The sequence below is a fragment of the Neolamprologus multifasciatus genome, chromosome 2 (assembly GCF_963576455.1).
Source record: "Neolamprologus multifasciatus chromosome 2, fNeoMul1.2, whole genome shotgun sequence".
In the NCBI taxonomy this organism is placed as follows: domain Eukaryota; kingdom Metazoa; phylum Chordata; class Actinopteri; order Cichliformes; family Cichlidae; genus Neolamprologus; species Neolamprologus multifasciatus.
This window is the reverse complement of record NC_140440.1, coordinates 31215285-31228063: the sequence shown is the minus strand read 5'-3', so window position 1 is coordinate 31228063 and position 12779 is coordinate 31215285. Positions and strand designations below refer to the sequence as shown.

Here is a 12779-nt window from a genome sequence, read left to right as displayed (position 1 = left end):
TGTTTGGTTATATCAATATTTGAAGCTTTGAGTAATAATAAAATTCCGGCTTATTATATAAAAATGTGGGGTTATCAGTGTTTGGGGTGTCAAAATCTCAGGTTGTTATATTGAACGTTTGGGTAAGATTAAAAATTGTCGTTTTTGGCTTATTTTATCCAAATTTCGGGTTATTGTCTCAAATTTATATCAAAATTTAGAGTTTTGGGTTGTTATATCAAAAATGTAAAATTTTGTGATCATAGTGGATGGCATGACTTGTGGATGGCACTTTTTTTCAGTGGCGGTGAAAAGCTTCCATAAAATGTAAATGTTGCACTTTTAGTGTGGTAGGTTGTTTTAGGCGTCCTGTCGCGCCTGTATGACGTCAGCCAGACGTTTACCGTCATGGCGGCGGCGGAGGGCTGTGAGGAGATGAGCGGCAACGGGGAGCTGGTAGAGTCTTCAGGTAGGTGATTACCGGTGGTGAATTTAGAGTTCGTATTCGGTAGTTGTTTTACAGATGTGGTGGAGCTTTGGTTTAAGCAGCCAGCGTTTTTAAAAACAAAGCCTCCAGCTGGAGCCATTGTGGGTGCAAGCATGACATGCTAGGCTAAGCTAACGTGAATTCACCTGCACGGAGAACGGTCTGTCGTTTACTTTCACCAAGTTACGATCGGGTGGGGTATACAGCTGTTGGCTGCTGTTGTGTACCCTTTTTCGACAAGTTAGTTGTAGTCTGTCAAAAACAGCCCAGAGGCGCTTTAAAACTCTGAGCTTTATATGAATGAAGCATCTCTGCAGGCGCAGACAGGAGTCGGTAAAACAAAACAAAATACTGTACGAACTCATTTTAGTTGAGTTTATTTGGCCTTTTATTAGATAAATCACAGCTGTAGGCAGTAGATAATTCTTTCCATTCTTTTCATATTTTATTCTAAAGTTTTACATGTTCATGCATGGTTTCTGTTATTACCATTTTTCATTCAAAACTATTCAGGAAGTAGAAGAAACAGAAAGTGAATGAGTTACATAATTTCAGTTAAGCAGCTCAGTATTTCTTTAAGTCTTCTTTCTATTTTTCATCACACCTGCTGAACAACAAAGAAACAGAAACGATGTCATAATGGGAGTTTTATCAGGTGTTTCTTTGGGTTGTAGTCTTTTTGAGTATAAATAATTTATAACTACTTAATGTGCATTTGCAAAAGGTAGGCTGTTGGATTTTTTTTTCTTTTGTAAAAATAATTAAAATAATAATAATTCAAATCTCATCTGTGAAAGGTCAAGAGGCATGGTATACCCTGGTCTGTCCCAGGGTTAACACATAGACAGATGACCATTTATGTCAGTGGCCAACATTTCTTTGGTCTGTCACAACAAAATGCTTTGAGACCATGTGATGACGAGTTGTCAGACTTTATAAAAGTTTTCATAAAGAAGAGATTTATTCTCTGGCACTAAAAGCAGATTAAATAATCACAGAAACAATATAAACAATAAGATTTTGCTGGCACCAGCTGTCAGTCAAATTTTTGTGTTAAACATCAATATTGGCTCAGAATGTTTTGCATTTTGGGTTTTTGGTTCAACCAAAAAGAGGGGGGGGAAGTGTATCTTTTTCAGTATCGTGCATATTCTGGGTCTTAAATATATTGAGATATGCCCCTGATCTTTTCCTCTCCAGCCATGGAAGCTCCTGAGGTTCCGGCGCCACCTCTACCTGAAATGACGGAAGAGAACGGCAGTGGCGCCGTGGTTCCTGAGGCTCCTGTTGGCCCCGACCCTGCTTCCTTCTCCATGCAACCAGCCGCAGTGGATGAAGAAGGGGAGCTACCTGCAGACTTTGAGCGTCTGTGGAAGGCCGCTCATGACAATCCTCAAGACTTCACCTCCTGGACTGACCTGCTGCAGTACTGTGAGCAGGAGGTGTGTTTGTTTCTTTGATTGATCACTGACACATTTGTTTTCCAGAGATTTGGTGAAGAAATTTAGAGTTGCTTCGTGTGACACTTGGATTTAATGTGTCTCCTCAGGGTCACGTCACATCTTCACGTAGAGCACTAGAAGCCTTCCTTGTTCGATATCCACTCTGCTATGGTTACTGGAAGAAATTTGCTGATCTGGAGCGCCGCGTTGGGCTTAACGACAAAGCAGAGGAGGTAACGCGAGAGAGCTTTTACTGTTCTGTCCTACTGTTATTATATAATAATACTTTCAAGGCTATTTAGAAGCGCTTTATTTAGGTAGTTAACATATATGGGTGTCCTGTGTTGTGTTAGGTGTGCATTCAGGGTCTTCAGGCAATCCCTCTCAGTGTAGATCTGTGGATCCACTACATCAATCTGCTGCTAGGAACACTAGACATGAACCTTCCTGAGTCACCCAAGCGGATTCGCAGGTACACATACACACAGACCAGATCTTACTTCCTTTTTAATCCTTCCTCTTTTTTTTCCTGTTGTTTTTTGTTTAGTTTCATTTTTTGTCTGCTTTGCCTTCCCCATACAACTAAAATTTCTTTTTTCCAGCAAGAGCTCTTTTTTTTTTTCCGTAAGGATTCCCAAAAAAGAAGTCTTTAGACGTTCATCTTTTTTTCCTGGTCTTAAAACCAATCTAATCAGATTTGGTTAAGAGAAACTGAAAGCTGATTATCATGCTTTTATTTGTTTCACAACAACCATCAGTGTGTTTGAGGATGCTGTCGCAGCAGCCGGTTTGGACTTCCACTCGGACCGGCTTTGGGATCTGTATGTTGAGTGGGAGAAGGAGCAGGGGAACATGAAGAACGCAACAGCCGTCCTGGACAGAGTCCTCAGAGTCCCCACACAGCTCTACAACACCCATTACGACAAGTACGCCCACCACCCAGTTATTTATGCTGATGTTAATGTGTTTTTCTCTACCAGCTTTACTTTTAGAATACCACATGTTATCTTCTTAATTTACTGAACTTTTAATAGTTGTTAAAATATTTCCCCATGTGCTAGGTTTTGTATCTTTTAAGGGCAACACTAAATAACTCCACTGTTCTATCTCTTCCTTCATTTCTTCTTTTCCTCTTTTGTTAATCTAATTTGAGGTCTTACTTTATTTGTCAGGTTTAAAGAGCATCTGAACAACCATGAACCTAAAGAGGTGCTTTCTCCAGAGGAGTACGAGGAGCTGAGGGAGCTGTGCCGTCAGAGCCAGAAAGCGGAACGAGCCGAACAATCGCTGGAGGAGGAGAAGGAGAGGCCGCCGGGTGAGGAAGAGCCCGCCACACCCGAGGGCACAGACACAGTGAGTAACATCCACCTGCCTCACATTGATTAGAGGTGTGTGATGTGGATTAATGCGGAGGTCACATAGACGAATAAAAAGCTTTTTCTGTGTTTTAGGAGGAATTGATGCAGAAGATTAGGGAGCAGGTGTTACTACGCAGGGACAAAGTGTATCAGGACAACGAGGGAGAAGTCCGGAAGAGATGGCACTTTGAAGATGCCGTGAGTTGTCCTTCTGTGATTCGCTGCTGTAGTTTTTGTGTCTCTATCTAAGAGAATCTAGGAGAAGTGGAGGGATTATTTTCTCTCCTTTATTCATAAGTGCTTTCCTATTTCTGTGCTAATGTAGAACTTTGTCCTGAATCAAGGGGTTAATGTAAGAGATGATTAACAGATTAGGTCCTGGTAGAAAACTACATATATATTAATGAGCCCTTATTGGGGAAAGTAAAAAACAGTGGCTTGCAAAAGTATTCGGCCCCCTTGAACTTTTCCACATTTTGTCACATTACAGCCACAAACATGAATCAATTTTATTGGAATTCCACGTGAAAGACCAATACAAAGTGGTGTACACGTGAGAAAGGGCGGAGCCTTATACCACGTGATACAGAAGTCAGCTGGCAGGGAAAAAAACAACAGAGAGCACGTGAGAGATGACGAAGCTGTAAAGGCCAAGAAAGTGACAGGAGAAAATCCGTCCCGGTCAACCACCCAAACATCAGTAACAGAAACCTTATACAGCACTTCCCTATACCCGTCGAACTTCCGCAGGCACAAAGAAATTACGGAGGCTATCACTTATCACCTGGCTAAAGATATGGCTCCATCAACACTGTGCAAAACGAGGGATTTAGGAAAGTGATCAACACCCTAGACAAACGCCACACAGTACCAACTATTTTTCTATTGTTGCACTACCTGCTTTATACACGCAGTGTCGAGCAACGGTGGAGACGGAATTACAAGCAGTACAACATTTTGCGGCAATGACAAAATGTGAGACATTTATTGTTTTTATGTTTATTTATTGTTTTTATGTTCAGTCTCAACTGTTATGAAGTTGATGTGCAGTTAATAAGTGCAATAAATATTTATATTGGAAAAGAAAATCATGAGAGAATTGTGATCTCAATTCTAAGCAATCCCACGGAGCACTGTTCAAGCGATCATTCAGAAATGGAAGGAGTATGGCACAACTGTAAACCTACCAAGACAAGGCCGTCCATCTAAACTCACAGGCCGAACAAGGAGAGCGCTGATCAGAAATGCAGCCAAGAGGCCCATGGCGACTCTGGACGAGCTGCAGAGATCTACAGCTCAGGTGGGGGAATCTGTCCATAGGACAACTATTAGTCGTGCACTGCACAAAGTTGGCCTTTATGGAAGAGTGGCAAGAAGAAAGCCATTGTTAACAGAAAACCATAAGAAGTCCCGTTTGCCAGAAGCCATGTTGGGGACACAGCAGACATGTGGAAGAAGGTGCTCTGGTCAGATGAGACCAAAATGGAACTTTTTGGCCAAAATGCAAAACGCTATGTGTGGCGGAAAACTAACACTGCACATCACTCTGAACACACCATCCCCACTGTCAAATATGGTGGTGGCAGCATCATGCTCTGGGGGTGCTTCTCTTCAGCAGGGACAGGGAAGCTGGTCAGAGTTGATAGGAAGATGGATGGAGCCAAATACAGGGCAATCTTGGAAGAAAACCTCTTGGAGTCTGCAAAAGACTTGAGACTGGGGCGGAGGTTCACCTTCCAGCAGGACAACGACCCTAAACATAAAGCCAGGGCAACAATGGAATGGTTTAAAACAAAACATATCCATGTGTTAGAATGACCCAGTCAAAGTCCAGATCTAAATCCAATCGAGAATCTGTGCAAGATCTGAAAACTGCTGTTCACAAACGCTGTCCATCTAATCTGACTGAGATGGAGCTGTTTTGCAAAGAAGAATGTTCAAGGATTTCAGTCTCTAGATGTGCAAAGCTGGTAGAGACAGACCCTAAAAGACTGGCAGCTGGAATTGCAGCAAAAGGTGGTTTTACAAAGTATTGACTCAGGGGGCTGAATAATTACGCTCACCCCACTTTACAGTTATTTATTTGTAAAAAATGTTTGGAATCATGTATGATTTTCGTTCCACTTCTCACCTGTACACAGCTTTGTGTTGGTCTTTCACGTGGAATTCCAATAAAATTGATTCATGTTTGTGGCTGTAATGTGACAAAATGTGGAAAAGTTCAAGGGGGCCGAATACTTTTGCAAGCCACTGTAGGTGTTTAAAAAAACAAAAAAAAAAGAAAAAGATTTTTGACAAAGACAGTTGGAGGAAAAAAACTAAAGGTTTTATTGGCAGTAATCAGAAAGTTTTAAATTCTTGGCTTGATAGATTTTAAACTAAGTGCAAAACTAAGATCCCTTTTTAACAAAGATGCTCCCTCCGCATTCTGTGACTACAGATCAAGCGACCGTACTTCCACGTTAAGCCACTTGATCGCCTCCAGCTCCGCACTTGGCACTCATACCTCGACTGGGAAATCACAGAGCTGAACAAGGACACGAAAGACCCCAGCCAAGGTGACTACACAGGTGATGAAGAGGCTGTTTGGTTTCCATGAATCTAAATGAAGTGTTCCAAACAGGCTCCCACACGCTTGCAATAACTTGTTTATGCACAATGCTTAATCATATATCCTCATTGGCTTGTGGCTATGGAGAACCACTGACCTTCTATTAATCGCAATGTCAGTGGTTCGATCCCTGAAACCTCAGTTGCCATAATGGGGGGGAAAAAAGTATTTATAGGAATGGGTGGATGTATCAAGTTCTCAAAGTAAAAAAGCGCTGTACAGTACAGTGCATTTAGGCAAAGAGAAGCCCTCTTATATGTAACAAAGCTATATGACAAAATACATTTAACTTAGCAGGTTCACCTATAAATAAATAAGCATTTTTGAGCTGGGGGTCTTTATAAGTATGCAGTTTAATCCTGCAACCCCATTAAAACCAAAGTGTTTCCAACCAAAAGTCTGTCTTTCCCTAATCTTGCCTTGAGCTGACCTGCCAGTGAGGAATGAGTTTGGGCTTTTACACAGGCACGAAACTGTTATAAGAGAGAGGATTGGAATTATAATGCAAGATGAAATGAGAGCCCCATTGCAGGTCTTGATTGTTTTGTATTAATAATTATTGGAGGCAATCACTGTATCTGAATTTACATTTGAAATAATTGCACAGTCCTGATGGCACCAGGAGGAGGATGCGGTTTGCTAGCTGATTCCCATGTAAGAGGGCTTCTCTTTGTCATTAATAGTTTCCTGCTGGTCAAGTATCAAAACAAATAGAAAGATGTTTTTGTAACTGTTTGTCCATGCTGTGCGACTGCTTTGTGACACCTCGGTCATACTAGATCCAAACCAGGCCACCACAGAGGAGTCGGAGGTCATGGCCCCTCCACAGGAACCATCGGAGGACACTATAGCTGCTCAAGATGACCACAGAGTTCGCATCCTCTTTGAACGTTGCCTGATCGCCTGCGCACTCTATGAGGAATTCTGGTCCAGGGTAAGAATGATTTGCAGATGCACTTTTTTCTGCAGGTTGATTTAAAATCTCCTTAAATTCTCCCTAAACTCAGAATTTTAGGCCTTAACACTAAAACTGCCAGGTGGGTCCTTTTGGCCCCATTCAGCAACAATAAACAGCCAGAGAAGTCATTTCTTGAAGTTAAATTAATTTTTGTAATCAAATTTAGTATTTAAAATGATGTCTTAGTTATTTTTATCAGTTTTGCAAATGAATTATTATTTCATTACAGATCGTAAAGGTAAAACATATACTAGAATTTACTAATAAAGAAAGATTACAATAAAACAACACATACTTTTTAAAAATGCAGAGGATCAAAATGACCCCTGTTACCCTTGATGTCTCTTCCATCTAATAAGTGTAAGTGCAAATTCAATGAGATCCGGCTCAAGGACAGCATAGTTGCTTCTGATCCACCTTGTAAAAGAAAAAGCTCAAATTAGGAATTAGGCAGATTTGCATCTAGAAAAAAGCCAGTCAGTAAACACCTGCCATCACCAAATATTGTTCTGCATGAATCTCTGTGTGTGTTTCTCAGTACATTCAGTACCTGGAGCCGCAGAGCGTGGACGAGGCCCGGGCGGTTTATAAACGAGCCTGTGAAATCCACCTGGCGTACAAACCCAACATCCACATGCACTGGGCGACCTTTGAGGAGAGGCACGGTATGACAAAACATTAAACACCCTCCCATCCCTTTGTTCTTTATTCTTGAATGTTAACAGACACTTAAGGGCTGTACTGGACAGTCATGAAAGCTTATCATCTTGTCTATCAGGTGACTTAACTGAAGCTCGGCGAGTGTTGGAAGCCCTGGAGAAGAAACTGCCAGGTTTGGCGGTCGTCCGCATCCGCAGGGCTGCTTTGGAGAGACGAGCCGGCCAGCTGGATCAGTCGGAAGCCTTGCTGAGGGAGGCGGTGGCTGAATCCAGAGAGAAGCCCACGTTACACGCTTTCTATTCAATCAAGCTGGCTCGATCGCTGCTAAAACTGGGCAGGGACCCCAGCAGTGCCCGCAGTGTTTTACAGGAAGCGCTGGAAATTAGTCCGGTGAGATGACAGAACACAATTCATTCCTATTGCCAGAGAAATTATGTTAGACCATAAATTTGTGTAAGCTGGAAAGTGAAGACCATGCTTGCATTCTTTGTAATGACCAGCAGGGGTCGACTCTGATTGCAAAAACAAGTCTGGTTGTATAGGGGTCTATGGGGAAAAGAGTCTTCAGTATTGCTCACTTGATCTGGGACCTTAGTTAACTTTTTCCTGATGCTTTCGTGGGTTGAATCAGATGTTTTAAATCTCACTGAATACACACATGATGTTCAGTTTGTAAATTGTGTTCCTAACTACAGCAAAATGGACAAAATAGCAAGATTAGGGCAGAAAACACACAAATGGAGGATACCAAAAACCATTATGTCCATTACGCCATTATTATAAAAATTTTGCTCCAGGTTTTGAAACTTGTTTTGCATACCTGTACCAGTTTAAAGCTTCTACATTAACCTCTTACATTATATTGTAAACATGCTCACTTTACAGTTTGCTTAATGATTTTTCACATTTGAGCAGAATTTTAATGGCAATTAAATGTTTGTTTTTTCCATTTTGACCACTAAAACATCTAATTTGCTTCACATATATGCATGCTTTGCATCCTGTATTGTTTGAGCACACTTTAAAAAACAGAAAGAAAGAAAATTCAAATTTTAGTGGACTTTTAAAGTAGGTACTAATTGCCCCCATCCTCTTTCTCCCCTTTCATTATCCTTCTCCTCAGGATAATGATAAACTGCACATGAACCTGTTGGAGCTGGAGGTTTCAGGTGACCCCTGGGCCTCAGCCGAGGCGGTGCAGGAGTGTGTGACACGAGCTCTGGCAGCTCCTCTCGAACCTCACACCAAGATCCTCTTCTCACAGAGGGGCCTACAGTTCGCAGAGGACTACAGCAACTCTATCCAGAGGTCAGAGTTCAGAAAGAGAACTATTTTAAATTAAACTGGTCCCTTAAACCCTTTCAGGTTCTTCAGTTTTTATATGTGTGTCCTCTGCAGTGTGCTGTCTGTTTACGAGGAGCACCAGAAGCTGCTGAAGGAGCTCGGTGGAACAAAGAGAGAAGCAGAGAACGGGTGAGAGAGGGAGGAACGACTAACTAAATGTGAAATGGACTTAAACCTGGTATTATTTAACATGTAGTGGGTGGGGTTTCACTTCTAGATGATTTATTTTTCTTAAAGAATAGTCCTTCATGTTATTGTCATCTGCCTCATTATTAAACATGTATAACAGCTGAGGCCTAGATGCATATTTTTGCTGAGTAAACGAGATGCGAACTGATTAGAATGAAAGTCACGCTTTCAGGATTTTCGTTCTGTAGGGATGAAGATCCAGAGAAGCTGAGCAAAACTGATGACGGCTCTGCTGTGTCTGCACAAGTCCCACCTACCATGCCGCACGTCCCCATCACCACGCCGCCTCCTCCTGTGATGGGCGCCGATATGAGCGCACAGACTGGCTACGGAGGATACAGCAGCTGGTACCAGGTAACACTCAGATTTATATAAACTCTGTATTATGTGGTTTAACATGTCTGCCTGTGTTTTATTAATAGTGGAGTAGGATCAGAATACTTTATTAATCCGAGAGTAAATTATGTAATTGTTAGATTATGGTGGGTTTGAGGCTGCATATAGAAGATGAACATAGCCTCCTATTAGTTTGCAAATGTTCAGCTCTAATTTAATAGCCATTTGAAAGCAACATGTATGGACAAGAGGTTGGACTGCAATTTGCACAAATACAGATACCTGATAATTGTGTAGTTTTTTTGTTTTTTAATGCAATTATTTGCCAAATAATGTTACCTGTTCTGTAGTACGGACCATCCAAAGAAGTTTTTGTCTTCAGTTTTGATGAGAATTTCTCGTATTTTATTAGTGTGTTATTTAGCTCTAATAGATGTCTGGATTTGAATCTGTTGGTCAGCTGGGGTCTTTCTGTGTGGAGTTAACATTTTCTCCCAGAGCCTGTGTTGGTTTGTCCGGGTGCTCCAGGCTCCTCCGTAGTCCAAAAGCAGGCTTGCTGGGTTGATTGGTTAATTCTAAATTGATCATATGTGACCTATTAAGGGTGTATTCCTGTCTCCTGCCCAGTTGAACCCATCGTAATATGCTCCTGCGACCTAGCCAAACAGGCCTATAGACTAGTGAGGGTCCCATTATACCTGCCGTCCAGGGCCAAACATAAATAGATGTGGCTGTATGACCATTACCAATGGTGCACATATAATAGGGCTGTCAGAAACCCCTCGCAACCACCAGTCCTTTGAAAAAAACATGTTGTCCTGGATAATCAGACCAACTTGACAACATTCATTTTTAGCATTTGCTCCAGGAAGCTTTGTGTGACTGGGGCTTAAAATAAATTGATGGAGTTTAGCAGCTAAAGATTTAAGCTTGGAGTTCAGAAACGAATGGGCTATGTTAATGATGGCTATAGCCATCATTTATCTACAGTCTACTGAGAATGACTTGCTTGCTTGTCTTGATTTTTCAGCCCCCGAGGTTCCAGCTTGGTTTAATGTAGCAAAGCACAGTTTAAGATTTTTTAATCCTGTTTCCTGTTTGTCGCGGTTTTTCTCCAGCAACCACAATACGGCAGCTACGGCTACCAGAACACCTGGAACTACAACCAGGGCTACTATCCACCGAGCTAGAGAGAGCAACAGCAAAAGACCGCATCAGGCCACTGAACAATAAAACTGAACTGAACAGTCCTCCAGACTGTGGAGAAGTTTCATCCTGCTAAAGTTCATCCAGTCATTATTCTTCCCTCTCCGTCCTTCCTCTCAGTCACCTCACTGTCTCACTGGATTTATGAAAACGAGGAGTTGAGGTCATTTAAAAGATCATCTTTTCATTTTTTTTTTCCCTGAACAGCAGGCGGAAAGATGAAAGGAAACACGGCGCTCATCTTCAGTGGCGTGTCTTTGAATTTTAATCAGAACTATTTTTGTATTCGTTGCAAGTTGACCGCTTTGCTCGTGTTTTAAAATCATCCAACTTCACAGGTGATGTATGATTGACATTTTGTACCATTCCACAGACTAGGCTATGTTTTTTTTCTAATGTATATAAAGGTGTTTTATAGTGTGTCACAACACTGCTTCTTTGTGTCATGGGTTTCTGCTTGTGTGTTTATAATTAGAGTGGGTGGGGCAAAAAAAAAATCAAATATCACACTGTAAAACTGGTGGCCTGTTTCGGGTCGCTGTGCCTTGCTCATTATCTGGAGTTTACATGTCAGAAAGAGCATTTACAAGAAAGAGAATGCCCTTTGTTTAAAATAAAGTGTTGGCTGGATGGGCACATGCAAACAGGGAAAGCGCTCGTCTTCTTCATGGGTTTTTATTTTTAGCCAAACTAGCATAATTTCTGTGAGAAGAGGGACTGCTGTTGGTTAGCGACTGTGATCTGGGCTGAAACTTTTCCATAGACACAAGATTTAAAACTTACTGAAAAAAGATGCTGAGGATTTATTTTTTAATAGCCAAAAAAACCCTTGTTTGAAGTTAAGGAAGGCCATCGAGTTAAAATTGAGTTAAACTGACAGCGTCTGGTTGTGATTTTTGTCTTGTATAATGCCAGCACCAGTGGCTGTTTAGTGAGGACTACAAAGTCCAAAAACTTGTATTATTTGGTGGATTAAGTATTGATTTCAAATGTGGACAAAATGCCAAACATGTAATGTGGGAGTGAGTCGCAGCAGGAAAAGGATTGGTGGTAAACTACAAAACCCAGAGGAAAATCACTTGAGTCAACTTTAGACTTTACACAGAGATAAAATCACTAAGTCAACAAGATTGTGTAAATACGGTTCCCTGCTTAAGACCTACTTTATCAAATTTTCTGCAAATCTGTAAGAAAGTATAAAAAAATCTCCAGATCCCCAGACAATCTGAAGCACTTTGGGTTTACATTTGAATTTTGGACTATTAACCTTGAATATTAATTAACAGATGATCCTCTAAACCGGGGGTGTCAAACTCATTTTGCACTGCGGGCTAAATACAACACACGGTAATCTTGAGTGTGCCGGACCAAAGAAAGTCCCCTTTCTAAGGAAGTTTAACTACACATCAACTACCAATTGTGAAAAAAAATTGTAGACAGTGGAGGAAAAAAACTTTTCTGTCATCCACTTGTTTATTACTTAATTACTTTGAAGCACGGGGGAGGGCTTTATCAGTAGTTATAAAACTTATAAAAATACAGTTAAAAGTCCAAAGTTTATGTTGGACCGTTGTGGAAGGCTGCATCAATAATCTGGACTTGATTCTGCTAAATGTTATTTTTATCTCTTTATAAACTTCTACTGATAACTGGAGATGTTACACTTTCACTGGAAAATTGCCCAACCCTTCTCTAACCTTTATATAGCCCCATCCCGAGGTCGGAATTTGTCTTTCTCTATCTGTTCAATGAGACGCCTACGAAACCAATGACACCGTCCACAGCTTCAGCTGAACCTTTTGTTTGGTGATAACTGGAACATATAAAGTAGGATGGAGATGATGAGCAGAATTAAATGAACAAAGCTCACAAGTAACAAACTTTCCAAGTCAGCTTTATTGTAAGATTTTTGGTGACCAGGTAGACATAGCTGTCGATATATTTAAACTTATATAAAAAAAAGAAAAGGCAAACTGTCACAGAATCAGGAAGATTGTGGGGATTAAACTTAAGATCTTTTCCAAATCAGGTGTTTTTATGGATCGGATTAAAACTCAACAAGTTTGTTCTCTATTTTTTTCTTTAATGTGTTGAAACTATGAGTGGTGCTCCTTGAAGGAGTATCTGTCAGAAACCAGCTATCTTCACTATCAGGCTCACTGCACACACCAACCCACAGCCGGTGAAACCAGCGCAGAAGAGGATGGAT

At 41.1% G+C, this 12779-nt stretch overlaps 1 protein-coding gene across 2 annotated transcripts; it reads left to right on the top strand.

The window, feature by feature from the left end:
* Positions 1-332: 332 nt before the first annotated feature.
* On the top strand, positions 333-11222 carry LOC146524808 (pre-mRNA-processing factor 39). Of its 2 annotated transcripts, none has more exons than XM_085177973.1 (15): positions 333-448; positions 1667-1908; positions 2016-2141; positions 2262-2380; positions 2667-2834; positions 3081-3261; positions 3360-3464; positions 5707-5824; positions 6657-6811; positions 7374-7500; positions 7614-7885; positions 8619-8803; positions 8894-8968; positions 9217-9382; positions 10483-11222. In XM_085177973.1, the coding sequence occupies exons 1-15, from the start codon at positions 388-390 to the stop codon at positions 10552-10554; spliced, it is 2172 nt and encodes a 723-aa protein (XP_085034099.1). In that variant the 5' UTR covers positions 333-387; the 3' UTR covers positions 10555-11222. The 2 variants fall into 2 exon arrangements, with proteins under 2 accessions (XP_085034099.1, XP_085034095.1); XM_085177969.1 differs by having other exon boundaries at positions 5707-5836.
* Positions 11223-12779: the final 1557 nt, after the last annotated feature.